Below are 17728 nucleotides of genomic sequence, written 5' to 3' on the forward strand. Positions count from 1 at the left end.
AGAACTGTAGAGATGGAAGGGTCATCTCTTCCAACTCCCTGCAATACAGAAATCTTTTGCCCAAGGTGGGGCTCAAGCCTGAGATTAAGAGCCTCATGCTCTACCAACTAAGGTGTGCAAACATTAATGGTGGAAAGAAAGATAAATGTAACTGGACGCTATGACCACATTATATCTGTGCTTCATTAACTCTGCTGGCTCCAGTTTATTCAAGGCTCATTTCAAAGTACTAATTTCAACCTTTAAAGCCCTTCAGAGCTTGGGACTGGGATCCCTAAGAACCACTTGCCTTCACATTTACCTGCTCATGAACTAAAATGTTTGACCACGTTCCTTCCTCAGGTGCCCCCGTTACCTGAGGCCTGGGCCCAGGGGGAAAAGTACTATTGGGCAATGGTATCCAATCAATGACCTACAAAGGCCTTATTATGTTCCCAAGTTCCTAAACCTTCTCTGCATTTCTGTTATGCCATGTTGTGTTTCTTTTATATGTTGTAATGGTTTAATACTTGCATTAATGTATTTGCTTTATTGAAATTTTAACTTCTTGTAAGCCCCATCCCCCTGCAAATCTGGCGGAAACGCAGAGAGAAATACCACATAACGAAACAAAATGCACTAAAACTGCTGGCTTGGACACACCATATAAATCAATTTTGGGTTCTGGAAAAGCATACTATGTTGTTTCATCCATACATTTCCTCTCTATATGCAGTGCCACAAGAATAAAAAGCATACTTTTGGAGCTTGTGTCCTTCTGCAAAATATAACACTATCAAACCACTAGTACTATGGACGTCGTTGTATATGGGGGACCCAAATGCAACAGAAGCTCAACATTCATTCACAGTATTATTCCACACTTTTTGCCCCACTTTTGCTGTAATAATTCATAGACCAACATGTAGGTACAAACTCCTCCAGAAACCCAATTCTGTGATGTAAACCCTTGTTCATTATTCCACAATTGGTTATACTGAAACCAAACCATGCATAGTCATCATGGCCCTTCTCCAATAGTAGTCAAGATGCTACAACAGCAGCAAGCAAATGCCATAGCAGATTGAGGCATACCAGCGGTAGTTATTTGCCTGTTTAAAAGCCACGCTTTAAATCATTTCACATACTAGAATGTCAGAGTGGATAACCGCTGCCCGAACACCACTCAGAATCCTCCAAAGTCAACCACAGGTTCAGGTAATTGTGACCTCCCGCTTTAAAACAGAAATGCATAATTTCCATATTGGTCTTTGATGAGGGGACCACAGACTTGAAAAGAGGAAACAATTACCCTCATTAGAATTTCGCCCAAGCATGAGATTTAATCACAGGCCATGGACCTGCCAATGGGTTTAGGGGTCTCTCAATGGAGATAAAATTGCTCTGAGGATGGGGGTGGGGAAGACCCAATGACAACATCGGTCAGCTAGAGACTGCTTTGTCTTTAGAAAACAGCTGTCTAAGGAATCTGTAGTGCTCCCACTTTTAAATGACACACATGCCCGGACACAGCACAATTTCTTTCTTTTGTTCCAAAGCAGTCTTTCCTTACTTCTGAAGACTTTCTTGTCCAGTGAAATACAATGCTGTCCGCAGCACCACCATGGAAATAAGGGGTGGACTTTGTTTAGCGAAAGTACACTTAAAGAACAAAAACAGTGACAGCGACAAAAAATAGGCTCTTTCATGCACATGCTTCCCAAAGCTCATGTGCAGACACAACATAAGTCTTCACATATGTTGATGTAGAAGATACCAAAACAACCTTCCAATAAAGTCCACAACAGTAAAAAAAAATCCATCTGTCTGCACAGGTTCATGTAAGTCATCAGCGTGTCACAGGTTAACTGAAAGCAGGGTGTGGAAGGATTGTTTTGTAGTTTACAAAAGCTTCCAACCCTGTCACCTGCTGGGCTGCCTTCTTCTTTTTTCCTTCTTACAAAAGAAGATTATTTCTGTATTGATGCAACCCAAGAAGGAACTGTTTACAAGCCTGGAATAGAAAGCTTTACAAAGCCTATGAGCAGGGATTTTTTCCCCAGCCGGAATTTGCTGAAGTTCCGGCAACTCTCTGGTGGGCACCATTGCCATTCTAAGAGAAAGAGGGAGGTGTTTGTAGTGAGTTCCAGCACCTCTTTTTCTAGAAAAACAGAACTGCCTATTTGGTTGCCATCTGTAAGCAAAGCAAAATAAACCAATGGCATCTGCTTTTCATTTCTGCCTGACAAGGAGTACAATGCTAACCACGCTACCACGGAACAGTTCTTCACGAAGCTTACTTCCAAGCGAACGTATTAAAGCTTGGAATGAAAAAGCACCGAGCAACACCAAAGCCTGCATGTGCTTTCATCAGCAAAAGGTGGTTCAATAATATTGCCTATTTCTTACTCTAGATTAGGGGACCGGAGATCAAAGGATGTCTCATTAAAGCCAGAGAAAAGAATAACCTGAAAGCAGATGCAGGAATAAAAACTTCTTCTTTGGGGCATCACAGATAAGATTATCCTTTAGGAGATTCCGTTTTCCAGCTTCCCCAAGAAGAAGAAGACCAAATTAAAGGCTTGCACCTAATAAACTATCAATGCGCAGGGAGGGGGGTGTTTCGGAAAGCAGGCTGAAGAGATGTGCTAATCCTACTAAGATTGAAAGCCTGTAGTTCACATCAGTCACCATCTGCAAAAATTCATATTACAGTAGTAGTAAAATACCTCCGAACAGTAGTTTCTAACCAAACTCTTCTAATAGTCATAGGCATGTGCCTGTTTGTATTACACTTGCACACAAACACACAAATAAGCTTATGGTGGGCTGCAGCCACGCCAGATACTGGTAATGCTGATAATCACAATCTAACACAGAACTAATCAGCTTGGGCTTGAAACAGAAATCATAATTCAAATTGGGACCCGACACTAATCATTTGATGTTCACTTGAAAAGATTAGATAGGCTGCGTGAGAACATTTTGGTAGAAGTGCAGATAAGAACACGGGGAACGGGAATTATTGGTATTTACTCTGCCTGTAATGCTTACGGAAGCAAACTGTTTAGAAAAGCGGCACTTCAGAATGGCTATTTAGTCTGAAATTTACAGACAGCACAGAAAACATTTTCTCACAGAATATACAATATCTTTCCCATCATATCTATCCTCTGGGTTGTTCTTGTTTTTCATTGCAGGAATCTCACTCAATTTTCTCCATTATAGGATGCAACCCAAGGTACACTATACATGCAAGAAGCCAACTGAAAATTATCACTGAGGAGGTTTGATTCTCCTCTCCCTGGCTTGCTCATGGCTGTCTCAAAATGGAGGTCTCTTGGAAACAAGAATGTAGGCAATATGGAATAAATGTAAAAAAGGAGCAACAAATAATCCAGATTATGGAATGCCGCTTACATAAGAACAGGCCAAAAAAGCTGGATCTCTGCCTAGAAAACTCTGTTTAAGAAAAGTATATCCCTAGATCCTGTTGGAATTATCTGTAATGGGGGGTGGGGTTAGAATAACAATAATTACTACTATATTAGACAGAATTCTGGAGGTATACTATATTAAACACATACTCAGTTTGTACTTTAAAAGCTATTGGAGTATACAAGCAACATCTTAGTGCAATCTGATTTGCACTTGGCACAAACTAACTTAATGAATCTAACGAAGGGGCCTTCTGGAATAGCCATTTTAAGACACTGTAGTCAGGCAGACAATATGTCTTCACCAACAAATGCAGAATCATAGAGCTGGAAAAGATCTCAAAGGTCATATAATCTGTCTCCCGGCTGATGCAGGAAATTTGTGGCCACAGCTTCCCTCGGAGGCCATCCAGCCGTTGCTTAGAAATGTCTACTGAAGGAGAGTCCAACAACTTCCAAGGCAGTCCATTCTCCTATTTTTAAAACCCATACCGTCAGGAAGTTCTTCCCATAGTTTGGCCTTCTCCATATTTACCTACCCAAATACAGTGGTACCTCTAGTTACGAACTTAATTCGTTCCGGAGGTCCGTTCTTAACCTGAAACTGTTCTTAACTAGAGGTGTGCTTTCGCTAATGGGGCCTCTTGCTGCCGCTGCGCCGCCGGCACACAATTTCCGTTCTCATCCTGGGGCAAAGTTCTCAACTCGAGGTAACTCTTCCAGGTTAGCGGAGTTTGTAACCTGAAGCATCTGTAACCTGAGGCATTTGTAACTCAAAGTACCACTGTATTAAGATTTGTTTCAGAGGCCATGCTCTAGATATGTGTCTGACAGCACAGTATGGTCTTTTCAGCACCGGGGAGAAATTTCTGCTTACCCAGACCATTTGTACGACTTATGTAGTATGGGTCTCTCAGTTTTTAAACAGGGGGGTGTTCGGTGTGCTCTTTTTTGTTGTAATTATTATTATTATTATTATTATTATTATTATTATTATTTGCCACCCAGAGAGATTTCACGCAGGTAATGAAAATAAATAAATATTTTTAAACCCTTTCTTGTATTTTGAAACTGGTTTTTGTTGTTGTTGTTGTTACAGTGGTACCTTGGGTTACATACGCTTCAGGTTACAGATGCTTCAGGTTACAGACTCCAGTAACCCAGAAATAGTACCTCGGGTTAAGAACTTTGCTTCAGGATGAGAACAAAAATTGCGCGGCAGCAGTGTGGCAGCAGTGGGAGGCCCCATTAGCTAAAGTGGTACCTCAGGTTAAGAACAGTTTCAGGTTAAGAACGGACCTCCAGAATGAATTAAGTTCTTACCCTGAGGTACAACTGTATTGAGTCTTACGCCCTGGAGCAGCAAGAGAAAACAAATTTGATTCATATGACAGTCCTTCACATATTTATTTTATTCATTTCATAAAACTGATATACCACTTGATTGTGAGAAAGATCCTCAAAGCTGTGTATGTATTTGAAGATGGCTATCATGTCACCTCCCAATCATCTCTTTTCCAAGCTAAACATACAGAACTCCTTCAATATTTCCTCAAAGGATTTGATCTCCTAAACCCTCATCCTTTTTGTTGTCTTCCTCTGGATGGGTCTCAGTGCATCTATATCCTTCTTAAACTGAATAGAGTGGGGCCATTACTACTTGTGAATTTATATATCTTCCAGTTTTCTCCCCCTCCTTCCCCCTCATGGTTTTAACATGCAAGAAGTCCAAGGATATTTTACACTACAGTCATCATGCCACTCCTAAATTCTGCTGCTGCTAGCTTACTTGAAGGCCTTAGAACCAAAAATGCAATATGAGGGGATGCGGAGAGTCAGAAGACAGTTGGGAGTTATGGTGTTTAATTATCTCTCATTTGTTTATTTCTGCTATAACTATAAGGGGATGTTCCCTAACACATCAATGCATGTAACAGTACTGTACTAAATGCTGCAATGCACTAATTTCACAAATCAGATATTACATATATTAAACCCTCAGATAAACATATATTAAACATATTGACCCCTTATCTGCAAGTGAAAGAAGAGCAGCCGATTTATTTTCCTAACTAACAAATATTTTGCACCACAACAGTGATGGGTAGTATCCAACTACAATATCATATGCAGAACGGACATATTCAAATCAATGGAATTAAGTTAGTAATGACTACCTTAGGTTGACTGATTTCAATTAGTCTTCTCTGAGTGTGACTTAGTAGACTGAGAGGTGACTTAGTAGTCACACTACCTAGTATTTACATAATGAAGCATAAGACATGATTCTTTCTCCCATGAAAAGAGAGGTGCCTGGACTCCAGACAAGGTTAACAGCATACTTTAAGGAGGAAATTCATCAGACAGAGTGTCCTCCACTTTTTGTTTTAAATCAAGTAAGGGAGGTGGGGGGTCACTGAAAAGGAGAACCGGAATTAAGAGTTTAAACTTCAAGCTATGCAGCCCTTCATTTTACACTTCTATCCTAAAGATCCCACTTTGCAAGCAAACACTGCCCTCTTGTGCACTAGCATATTGAGATAAAAAAATTCCTTCCTGTAGCACCTTAAAGACCAACTAAGTTAGTTCTTGGTATAAGCTTTCGTGTGCATGCACACTTCTTCAGATACACATCTGTGTATCTGAAGAAGTGTGCATGCACACGAAAGCTTATACCAAGAACTAACTTAGTTGGCCTTTAAGGTGCTACAGGAAGGAATTTTTTTATTTTGACTATGGCAGACCAACACGGCTACCCATCTGTAACTAGCATATTGAGCAGAGGGATTTTGTATGCCTTTTAAAGGTAAATGAGTAATGCCAACAGTAGATTTCTATATATTCATCCATTTTTGTTTTAGGCATCAAGGAATATGTATTACAAGTTAAAAACAGACAAAACGCAAAACAGAAACTCTGGCCCAACCAAAGTGCTGATAAATGGGAAATGCATTTTACAGCCTGCTTACTCAAAAGTGTGTCTGCACAAGATTGCAACAGAGCAGAGCAAGCCTATGTGTGATTACTCAGAAACAGGTTTCATTGCTGTTCGTTCACTGGGGCTTACTCCCCTGTAAATGCATTTAGGACTGCACTCTTAAAGAGGTGTTTCGTTGCAAAAAGGACTGAACTAAGCAACTGGCAGAAAAACACGAGCTGGAGTGGGTTATGATTTCCACAGAGAAAATTGGCAAAGTAGGGTGCTTGACCACTTCCTTGCCTGTCACATTCCCTCTGCAGTCTCCTCAATTTTAGATGACAAAGAGTGAATTGAGAACAAGTCAATTTGGGAAAGGGGTACATGGAAGACCAAAGCAGAAGGCACAGGGAATTAAGGACACATGCCATCACTCACCTGAAAAATCACACTCCTTATACATTGTTTTTCAGGAAATAAACAGTGACTCCATTTTCAAGTCCTGTGTTTGCTGCCTAACAACTAGTTTGGTCCTACAGAGGAATGCACATGTTTATTTCTCTTTTTTCCAACAGTTCTCTACATAGATCTGCCTCCAATCAGAAGCACACTGAGCTTGTTTCAAATAAGCGCCTTGAAAATGTCAAATGGCACATTAGCAGAATTTCAGACCTTTTTAAAATGATTTTTTCCATTTTGTTTTCAAAGGTAATACAGTGGTACCTCGGGTTAAGAACTTAATTCGTTCTGGAGGTCTGTTCTTAACCTGAAACTGTTCTTAACCTGAAGCACCACTTTAGCTAATGGGGCCTCCCGCTGCCGCTGCACAATTTCTGTTCTCATCCTGAAGCAAAGTTCTTAACCTGAGGTAATATTTCTGGGTTAGCGGAGTCTCTAACCTGAAGTGTATGTAACCTGAAGCGTATGTAACCCCAGGTACCACTGTATTTCGCTAGCCCATTTCTTGACACAGACGTTTTCCACAGATGACAATAGATATGCTGCCTTCTGCTGATTTGGACCATTGATCTATCTAGCATAGTACTGTCTATTCTGATTGGCTGTTATTCTCCAGGGTTTCAGGTAGTAGCTCTTCCCACCTCTGATCCTTTTGCATGCAAGGCTGCAAGGCAGATGCTCAATCACTGAGCTATGGTCCTTCTCCATGAGACATATTTTACAGTTCCAGTAGCCTGTAGAAATTCAGCCTATGATGAAAATGCAAAAAAGGAGCCTAAAATAGGCCATTTTCATCATGATGCTAACTACAGAAGAAGAACGAGATCTTCAATCAGCTGTTGCCCTTCTCTGTAGGAGTGAGGGGGACGATTCCATCATTTCTAACACCCTAATTATAAATGACTGGATATGTAGGCCAAGAATGATTTTATTAGGAAGGGCAGCTCAAAAGGCTGAATGCAAGTATTTATATAGAACCAGGAAGCCTACTATGGTAATCTTACAAATAATCTAAATAAGAGGAAAAAATTAAGGCAGTAGTAATAACTCCACAATTTTCTTGATCTGCCATGACTTTAACAGTAGTTATTTGCATCAGCAAAATTCACTTTTGCTGTATTCAGCTTCTCCTCCTCCCCGCCAGCCCTTGCAAGAGTTCAAAAGTCTTGGCCCTTCAATGTATCAGGTATGAATTAATACCCTTCCTTAAAAGAACACAGCAGCAAAGTGGAAACAGACACTTGTAGGCAGCCGTCTTTGAAACGAGCTGCAGGGACAAATGGTGACAATGAAGCTCCGGTCAAAAGTAAAAAGGTCAAAGGTTCAGACAAGTGTAAGGAATTACAAAACTACAAGTTCGTCTCCGTTCCTCCCACAGGTTTAGACAATCTGGATCAAGCAGGAGCTTTCGAATTAAAACACTGCAAGTCTATTCCATGAAGAACAAAAGGCAATATATATTCTTGATCTGCTCTTGCAGAAGCTCTCTCGACTAATACAAAGTCAGCAAAAACAACGGGCATCTTAAAAACAGTTTAACCTAAAACAAACAGTTCCGCAGGCAGTGCTCTGTGTGTGGGGGGCAGGAGGGAAGAAAGGGTAAGGTGAAGTAATCATGTTCTCCTGTATTAGTGCGCTGACCCTTTGTAGGGCATGAAATTAACTATCAGCAAGTAAAAAATCTGCTACTTGTTAAACTACTTTGCTACGCAGAGTGGCCTTAAAATAAAATATGGGGATTGGATTTCCTCTGAAAGATTAACTTGTATAACCTCTCAGCAGGCTTCCCCTATCACTGAACTCTAGCAGAAACTGCTCAGCACCTAATTGGAGAGATGCAGACATTTTGCAAGAGTGTACAGAATAATTATGAAAACGGGACTGGCTAGAACACCTTACCTTGACAGTCATGCCTGGTCTTGGAATACACTTTAGCACTGGCCATTTAAAGTGTATCTTAAAAACAAAACAAAAAAAACTTTGATAGACATGCAGTGAGGAGGAAACTGGAGTCCAAACCCACAATTTAAATCCAACCTTGACTACCAACTTAATCTTACCGCCCAACCTTTTAGAAATGTCAGGGGTGGAACGATCTGTAGCATTCTCTATTCCTAGCATGTAGGTAAAAAATTATTTTGATTTAAAACATGATATGCTTTGTTTTCAAGGGCAAAGTCTCTAAGAAAAATGTAAGCACAGAGAATGAAATATGACTTCCATCTTCCATTCCTCTTCTATTTTGTTACTGTTCAAATATTCTGCATTTATTAAAACATAAAAGTTTTATCCTTAAGTTTTAGTGTGTTCTCTTGCAAAGTACCTACAAGGTCAGATATTGCCCAGCATAATAGGATTGATCCTGCTATACAAAATTCATTTAGCAAAACTATCTTGACACAACATTATTTTATCGGATATAATTTTAGTTTAAAACCTCAAGCAAAGAAACTGCCACCCTGAGAAGCATTCATACAATTCAACCAACTTGCGTGAGAATGTGATTGAACACCTATACACAAAAACCTTTTAAAACCAAGAACCTTTAGTTCTATATGCAAAATAAACAATCTTGACATCCCGCTGAAAACCAAACAAGCTATTTCTCTATAAGGCACATCAGATTACGGGCATCTGCATTTAAGCAGGCCTTTTTCCACCAATGAAGTAACAGCAATCTGCATTTGACGAAGTGCCTATCAAAAATGTTTCACAACACTGATCAGCTTTGATATACAGATTGCAAAACAGATCGTGTCATTCAGAACCAGGACTGAAATGGAAATATAATTTTTAAACAGGTGTCATCTCTATTATCTTTCCAGAACCAATTGAAGACTTTCCTTTCCCAACAAGCCTTTTAAGTGAAGATTTTTATCCAAGTCTGTATTTTAAATAAACTTTTATTGTTGATATTTTTATTGTTAAATTGCTTCAGGATTTTTCACGGCAAGCCACTAATAAATGAAACAAACAAACAAACATCCAGAACCTGTATATGCATGGAAATATAATTTTTAAACTCTCTGGTTGCTCCACCTGTGTCTGTGATCAAAGTAGATGTCATTTTACTGAGGTGCCACAAGACTGCTTATATGCTATGAGCTTATATTTTTATTTATTTGCATCCTGCTCTCTTGCCGGAATAGCAGATTGGGTAGCAGAAAAACCCCGTGTTTTTAGCTGGCAACGAAAGTGCTACAACAGAGGAGCCAGATGAGTATCAAGGAGCATGGAGGTCCAAAACCAGGGTGCCACCATGAAGAAGGCCAGACACAACAACAAATACAATTCTTCAAAGGTGAAACACTGAGGAGTGCTTCTCTAGACAATATTAATTCCTAGGCAGAACAATATCTTACCTTTACTAGTCACTTTATGCAGAATGAATGAATGAATGAAAGAAAATTGCTGGATCAAGGCCACAATCCCAGAACAATTTATCTTTATTTCTTCCCTCTGCCTTTAGCAGGGCACCTTGCAAATAACGAACGTGGGAAATGCAGCCAAATTCACTTCCAGGACATTTTTCATACTACCCTAAACTGTGCATCTTAAAACCTGCCAAACAGAATGAATTGGAAAAACACACACTCACAATCGTAACTGGAGAGCTTTCAGGCACAATTTCCTTTGCTGTCAGTCACAAAACACTATTTTGTACAAGGAAAGGAACTATACAAGTACATTAAACATTTAAGTTTAAAATTATTTTAAATGCAATTGCTTTTTGTTCTTATCATCCACAGCCAGCCATCATCTATGCTCTATTTTTGAAAAAGAAAAAATTGTGCTTCACTTTTACACGTAGTAAGAACCTCACATGCCAATTTGGCTACCAAGTGTGTGGTGGAGGGCAACTTTTTGCACTAACAGGAGCACATTGGGGAGGAAAGCCTATTCCTCCCACCCATACCCAATTTACCTTCCTTGCACAGGCATGCAAGCAAGCCACACATTTAACCCTCTCCACCATAACATCACGAGGGCAAAACGGCTCCTGCAAAAACAACAGCACAGCAACTTCCTCCAACCACTTGGCGAGGAAAGTTTGCTATTGCAGGTCCTGCCAAGCAACCAGAAAGAAGAAATGCAAACGATTGCCTCTGCTTGCTTGCTTGCTCATTCACTCTGTCTCTGTAAGTGGTGGCATGACAGGGAGCTTTGAGCTGAGGGGGACAAGGAGGTTGAACCAGTCCTCTACCAGAATCAATAAATGAGTATACAGTCTTTGCAGAGCACAGGCAGGCAACCCACCCACCCCTGGCAGTTTTGCCTCTGTCTGCCTCTTACCTCCAATAATGGTGCGAATAAGGGAGGCATGTCCTGGGCAATCCACCAGGGTCAGTTGGAGCTCACCAAGCTCGGTTCCCAGGTGTGGAGGCAACTCTGTACAGAGGCAGGAGAAGCCCAAGTCCAGGGTGATTCCCCGGGCTCGGCTCTGCGGGGCTCGGTCAAAGGCAGCAGTGGAACCAACAGTGCTAAGGGCCCGCGCGAGAGCAGTCTTGCCACTGTCGATGTGGCCCAGGACACCAACATTTATATTCAGTCGATGAGAGGTGCTGGGCTTCGGGACAGGGGGAGTAGCAGCTGCACCGGCCATGGATGTCTTGAAAGCAGTTCTTTTCTCTTTCAAGGCGGTCCTGCTTGCAACACCACCCCTGTGACAACACAGGCCAGGTTGGGACTGTTCCAATCGCAGGAAACTGTAAAACAAACACTAATTTTAAAAAGTGGGGGGTGAGCTGTGGGAATGAGTAGGAAGTTCTGCTTCGCTCTGCTATAAGCATCCTGAATACAAAGCAGTTCCCCAATGTCACCCAGCTGTACAAATTACCTTACATTCTCTCCATATTCTAAAATGAAATGCCACATTATCATGCACACAACATAGACCTAGACTGGCCTTTCCCAACAGCCCAAGAATGCATGGCCAAGGATGACGGGGACTGCAGCACAAAACATTTGGAGTTCCTCTTAGGGGAAGGGCCATAGTTCAGTGGTGGAGCATCTTTTTATCCTCAGGTTCAGTCTCTGACATCTCCAGGTAGGGCTGGGAATGTCACCTGTCAGAAACTGTGGAGAGTTGCTGACAGTCTGAATAGATAATACTGAGCTATGGTCTGATCTAGGCTGTGTACACATTAGTGGCTAAAATGCAGCAAGTTCCTTTCCCCCTGCTGCACTTCAAGTCACATTTGCATGGTGTTGTACACAGCAGAGAGGGGGCAGGGATGTCTTCACCCAATGCACCATTGCCATTTTCGTAAAGCAACCCCTCAACTCCTATTCATGAGGTTATCATCCACGCATGAGCTGTCATCCGCACCTGTGCAACAGCGGTCTGCAATGTACACACCTCAGCTTAACGCAAAATAATTGCGGTTTACACTTTAAAACCAGGTGGAAGCTGGAAATTATTTTCCAAGAAACTGCAGGATAAGGATTGTGTGGATGATGTCACATGTACAGACGTCTTCAAACACCAGTGGTGTGGGTGCACTGGAGCAGAAGGAAACAAGAGCGTGTACACAGTGTCAGTCTAAGGTGGCTTCCTAAGTTTCTTATTTATTTATTTAAATTAAACAACTTGAACCGCTTAACTACAATAGTCTCTAAGCGGTTTACAAAGATACAATAAAAAAGAATCAATTAAATCTATAAAATGAAACTTCAGTTAAAATGCTAGCTGGGGAAACCCAGCCAGATGGGCGGGGTATAAATTTTTATTATTGTTGTTCTTGTTGTTGTTGTTGCTGGAATGGGGGAAAATGCTGGGCACCAGATTGGGAAGTGCTGTCCTCAGGTGAACTGTCAAGGCTCGGGAGGCGGGGAGAGATCCTTGCTACTTTCTCTCCCGCCACCCTTCACCCTTACCATTCAGGTAAAATAGGGGGCTGGTTTTTCTTTCACTCGTTACAATGATTCATGTCTCCTCCCACCCTCGCAGTGCAGAAAGGGACTCCCATGGGGCTTATCCACCCGGGGATTTCGTGTGCATTGACTGTGCACTGGAGGCTGCCTGAGCCTCAGTTTTGTGGGTGTCCTCCACGTGACGTTTCCCTGATGCAGCATCCAACCTCATGGTTTTCTGTTTTGCCTTTTTTTTTTTAACAGTCAATTCGGATTCACCTGATCCCTGGGAAAATCCGAAGTTAAGGCACACATACAAACACACACAAATAAATACAGCCCTAAATTCGCTTACCGGCCACGCTCCTGCGGTTTGCTTTCCCTTGCCCTAATCTAATCACTCAAACCCACCCCCAGCCCACGCCCCCTGCAGGCTTCCCACTCCTCTTCCGCCCCGCGTTGCCTCCGCTTCCGGTATCCCTGCGAATGCACCCGCCCGCTTGCTGGGCAAGTAAGTGGCAGCGAGAGTTCGCCGCTTTTGGCTCACAGAGGGTTAAAAGAAGCGAAAGAGGCGGATTCCTAGAGAGGAAGAAAATTGGAGGAAAGGGAGGGGGAAATAGGGTGTCCTCCAGAGCAAAGCTTCCTCCTTCCTCCCTGCCCCGCCCCCGCCCTGTCTTGGAGATGGAGCTTGATGCAGGGGAGAGGGAGCAAATAAGTTATTGCGGAGATAGTTTTCCCTCTTTCTCTGCGCGCGGCAAGACGAACCGGCCTTTGTGTTTCCCCGGCCGGGGGCGTTGCTAAGCCCCTACCCCCCCTCCCGCTTTCTGTGCCTGGATGAAGGCGACCCACACCTTGCCTGGAAATGCTAGTGGGAAATGCATTTCCAGGAGGGGCGAGGGGGAGACCCCAAGCGGGGAGAGAGGCGTCTGTGGGGAAATGTCTGGAGAGGAACAAGCCAAATTTTGGGGATCTGCGCAAGGAAGATTTATCGGGGCCAGAAGGGCGCCTCCAAGCTGCCCACTGGGATTGCCCACGCTGTTAGGGAGACTGGAGCAAACAGCCGGGTAATGCTTAAGTGCGTGTGTATAAACTGAACAAGCTATAGCTTAGGACCCCACTCTCTTGGGGAGCCCCAAAAAATTTAAAGGAAGAAAAAAACCCTGGATGTATATTTCCAATATATAAGATAAAAAACAAATCAACATACTGTAAATAAAACCAGCAACAGTGTTTTGTGTTGTGTAGGCTCCAATGATGTAATAATGGGCCCCACCTGCTAGCCTGCTCACTAAAATATCACTGGTTTGCGCATTTCTATATATAGGGTGCCTACATTCTGCATGATAAAATACCTATTTTGTTATGTGCAAATGGCTTTAGATACCTATTAGGTCCATAAATTACCATATATCATATATTCAACACAAAACAGTAACAATTTGTTGTTGACAGAGGACAGCTGGACATACGAAGGGCCCCATTAACTTCAGTAGCTTAGGGCCTCATCAAACCTAAATCCAGCCCTAGTGTTGTGTGTGTATATAGGAGAGAACTATGGAGGGAGGGAGCATTCCTCCCCTAGTTAAGAATGTGTGTGTGTTTCCTTTATCCCTAGGAAAGATGAGAATTTCCCTGATGCGTGGACTCGTATAGATTTAGCCATTCCCCTGCCTTCCCCTTCTCCCACTTGATTGTATGCATAGAACACATCTTGATTTAGTTTCTATCGTTTGACTATATGCTTTTGCTTCGTTTTGGAAAATTCAGTAAAATAAAAAACTGTTGATAAAAAAAGTATGTATTTCTTCCTCCTCACAGACCCAGCCATTCTGAAGTTCGCAGCAACTCTCGCACCTGCTGTTCACCTTGAACAACTTTGCATGTGCAATGCTAGAGGGGGCTGTTCTGTTTACTGTTATAGAACAAGGCAGAGAATACAGTGTTCTTACCAGAGCACAAACCAGAAAGGATGCAATGCTTGCATGAAAAGAGTATATTAGGCATATTCAGGAGTCCCAGCTGTCGTGTATAATGACAGTGCTGTTATGTGGGGACTGTTGTGTGGGGTCCAAAGGAAGAGGCTGCAGATGGTAGGAGAGGAGAGATCATGGAGGCCATAACCGTTCTTGAAAGGCTTTTTATAGAGGTCTGTGCCAACCTCTATAAAAGTTTTTAAGAAAGGTTAGGGAAAAGGCAGGGTTTCTTCCACACTGTACGAATGCATGAAGGCTGGGCAAGGGCTGCCTGCTACTTGCCTTATTTTGTTACATTTGAAAAAGGTGGCTCATGCTGTAGTCTATCTTTTCTGCTTCGTAGAAGGGTTTTCCACATTGCAATAAGCTGAAGTGTGGCTGCTGCTTGCCATGCTTCCTGGAGTGGCTCCCCTTCCCCTATCCAAACATTAGGCCACTAGCTGTCCTAGAAACTTTAATACCACATTTAATTCCCACTAAGTGCATATCGAGCTTCAACACAAAAACAGTACTCCTTCCTATGAACATAGGCCCCTGTTTACATTTGAGATAGATAGATAGATAGATAGATAGATAGATAGATAGATAGATGATAGATAGATGAGAGATATGGATAGCTACATGCATTTGTAAGAAGTTCAGTAATCATAAAAGGACTGCTAGAAAAAACAATCCATAAAATGTCCATATCTAAATTAACAGCTCAGTAGTGGTAAAGAAGCCAACCTAAAGGAAAATAAGAGGTTCGTTACCTCAATTCTTTACTTCAGTGGATTTGTATGAATTCACAACCTTTCATTTGCTGGCAAGTAAGCCAAATAATGGGACGTAGGTGGCGCTGTGGGTTAAACCACAGAGCCTAGGACTTGCTGATCAGAAGGTCAGCAGTTCAAATCCCCACCACGGGTTGAGCTCCCATTGCTCAGTCCCTGCTCCTGCCAACCTAGCAGTTCGAAAGCACGTCAAAGTGCAAGTGCAAGATAAATAGGTACTGCTCCGGTGGGAAGGTAAACGGCGTTTCCGTGCGCTGCTCTGGTTCGCCAGAAGAGGCTTAGTCATGCTGGCCACATGACCCGGAAGCTGTACACCGGCTCCCTCGGCCAATAAAGCAAGATGAGCGCCGCAACCCCAGAATCGGCCATGACTGAACCTTAATGGTTAGGGGTCCCTTTATCTTTACCTTTAAGCCAAATAATTACCAACTAAGGGGACTTTATGTATTTATTTTTACATTTTCTTTCATTTATATGCAGTCTTCCACCATGGAAGCCAAGGTGGTGTAGATGTGCATCCTAGGCAGTTGCTAACTTAGGCGCTGTTTAGCTCCAGAAAAATAGTGGGTTCATGTACCTTTAGACCATATTCTGGGACCTATATTACCCTGTGTTTGGAAAAAGGCAGGCCCTGTTGTTTGGCCCAGGGGCCTATGATTTATTTTCTGTAAGGTTTGGAAGACATTGTATGTCTGAAACTCTGGTGAACATTGCTAAAATGAAACAAATGCACAATTGCATCACAATAGTATGAGGGACCATGAACATGAAAAGTGCATTCTGAATTCAAAAAATTAAACTGGAACTTAAGGCAGTTAGTAAATGTGAATTAATTAAACTGATAATGTACCTTTTTTGTACTGTTATTGTTGTTGCTGAAGTGGAAGTTAAGATATATGTATTACACATACAACATTCCTATTTTAAGAAGGCTGGGAACATTCCAGTTCATTTTCTTGGACCTCCAGGAAAGATACCCCTGCATGTGGGGTGGGGAATAACCCCCAACTTGCTATTGGTAAGGTTACAAAAATACAACCCTTTGCACTTCATAAATAAAGAAACAGAAGAGGGCACAAAAACATTTTCCCCCTCTTTTGTTAATTAGATGTAACACCCATTGCTCCAATTTCCTTTTCTATACATTAAACTGCTCCTTCACAAAATGTTGCTATTAATTGCTAGAGTTTACAAAACCTCATGGGAGCAAGGGCAGGAAGTCAGACCTTTGGGATGGGTTAAAAATGTAAAGGTCATTCACAGACTTGCACATTTTCCTCTCTCCAAAAATAATATACTATTTGACAATTTCAGGGTTCAGCATGTCCCACTGAAATTTGGAAGCTTATGTGAAACTAGGCTACGTCCTGTAATCTCAAACGTTTAGTCTATTTAAAAAAAAAACTACTCTGAAGTCTCCAGCTCCCTCCTTGGGTATCACATGACGTCTGTGCTAAAAAGCAGACTGGCTGTTCAGACAACTTTTCTTTCCCCTCCACCCCATGGGTTGGTATGAACAGAAAATAGCATACGAGAAGTTGGCAAAGTTAGTTGATTAAACCTGAAGACCAATAGGTCAAATTTTTATAGTCGTATTATTTTTCTGGTTAGTGGAATATTGAGTTATACCTAAATGCTTTAAGTAAAGAAACAAAAAAGCCCTCTCTTAATAACGTGTTGACAATGCATAGAAATGGTTTTATGTTTGCCTTCTAAAGTAATCCTACTTTCCTCCGTGGTTTCTCTTAGTATAAATGGTATACACAATCAAGAGCAAGGAGAGTATTAGGCTTCAGTATTTTTTATGATGGTGTATTATAACTACATATGCTAACTTGCATCAGACATCAGTGTTAGTTTTATTTAACAAAAAAAGTTATAACTCGATTGTAAAAGCCTCTGAGCAGTTTACAAAAATATAAAAGAAAACATTAATATTATTGATAAATTTAAAAAACAGGTATCTAAAACATTCAAAGATGTATCAAATTGGCAGTAGCTAAAAAGAAATAAAGCATCTAACTTCTAATTTTATTAAATAAATTTTATTTTATGAAATAAATACACATCTGGAAAGGCTTGCCTAAGTAAAAAGGTTTTAAGCAGACACCAAAAATAGCACACAATGGATGTCTCGAGGCAGGGAGTGTTGGTTATTTTAATTATATTTTAGTTCTTTTTGGTCCTTGAATAAGCTGTTCAAAGCTTCACTTTGCAAATGAACAATAACTTGTGTGGTCTGAAACAATATTATTGATAGCAGAACCTCCAAGTGTCCCTATTCCGTTCCAGTTTCTGATTTGAATGTCCCTCTCTTCCTTGGGATGTCCCTATTTT

The 17728-nt window shown here is 41.5% G+C and overlaps 1 protein-coding gene across 4 annotated transcripts in view; it reads right to left on the bottom strand.

Moving 5' to 3' along the window:
• The window catches only part of EEFSEC (eukaryotic elongation factor, selenocysteine-tRNA specific), a 164372-nt gene extending 151269 nt beyond the window's left edge, over window positions 1–13103 (bottom strand). For 3 of the 4 annotated variants that reach the window (XM_082209881.1, XM_082209882.1, XM_082209883.1), the window contains exons 1-2: window positions 13001–13103; window positions 11086–11498 (exon numbers count right to left, since the gene is read on the bottom strand). In XM_082209881.1, coding sequence (XP_082066007.1) covers window positions 11086–11395 — 310 coding nt within the window. In that variant the 5' untranslated portion in view covers window positions 11396–11498; window positions 13001–13103. Of the gene's footprint in view, window positions 1–8691; window positions 8749–11085; window positions 11499–13000 lie in introns of those variants that run through there. The other variant, XM_082209884.1, reaches the window with a different exon arrangement.
• Window positions 13104–17728: the final 4625 nt, after the last annotated feature.

The sequence above is a fragment of the Podarcis vaucheri genome (genome assembly GCF_965113315.1).
Source record: "Podarcis vaucheri genome assembly, chromosome: 2".
Taxonomy (NCBI): Eukaryota; Metazoa; Chordata; class Lepidosauria; order Squamata; family Lacertidae; genus Podarcis; species Podarcis vaucheri.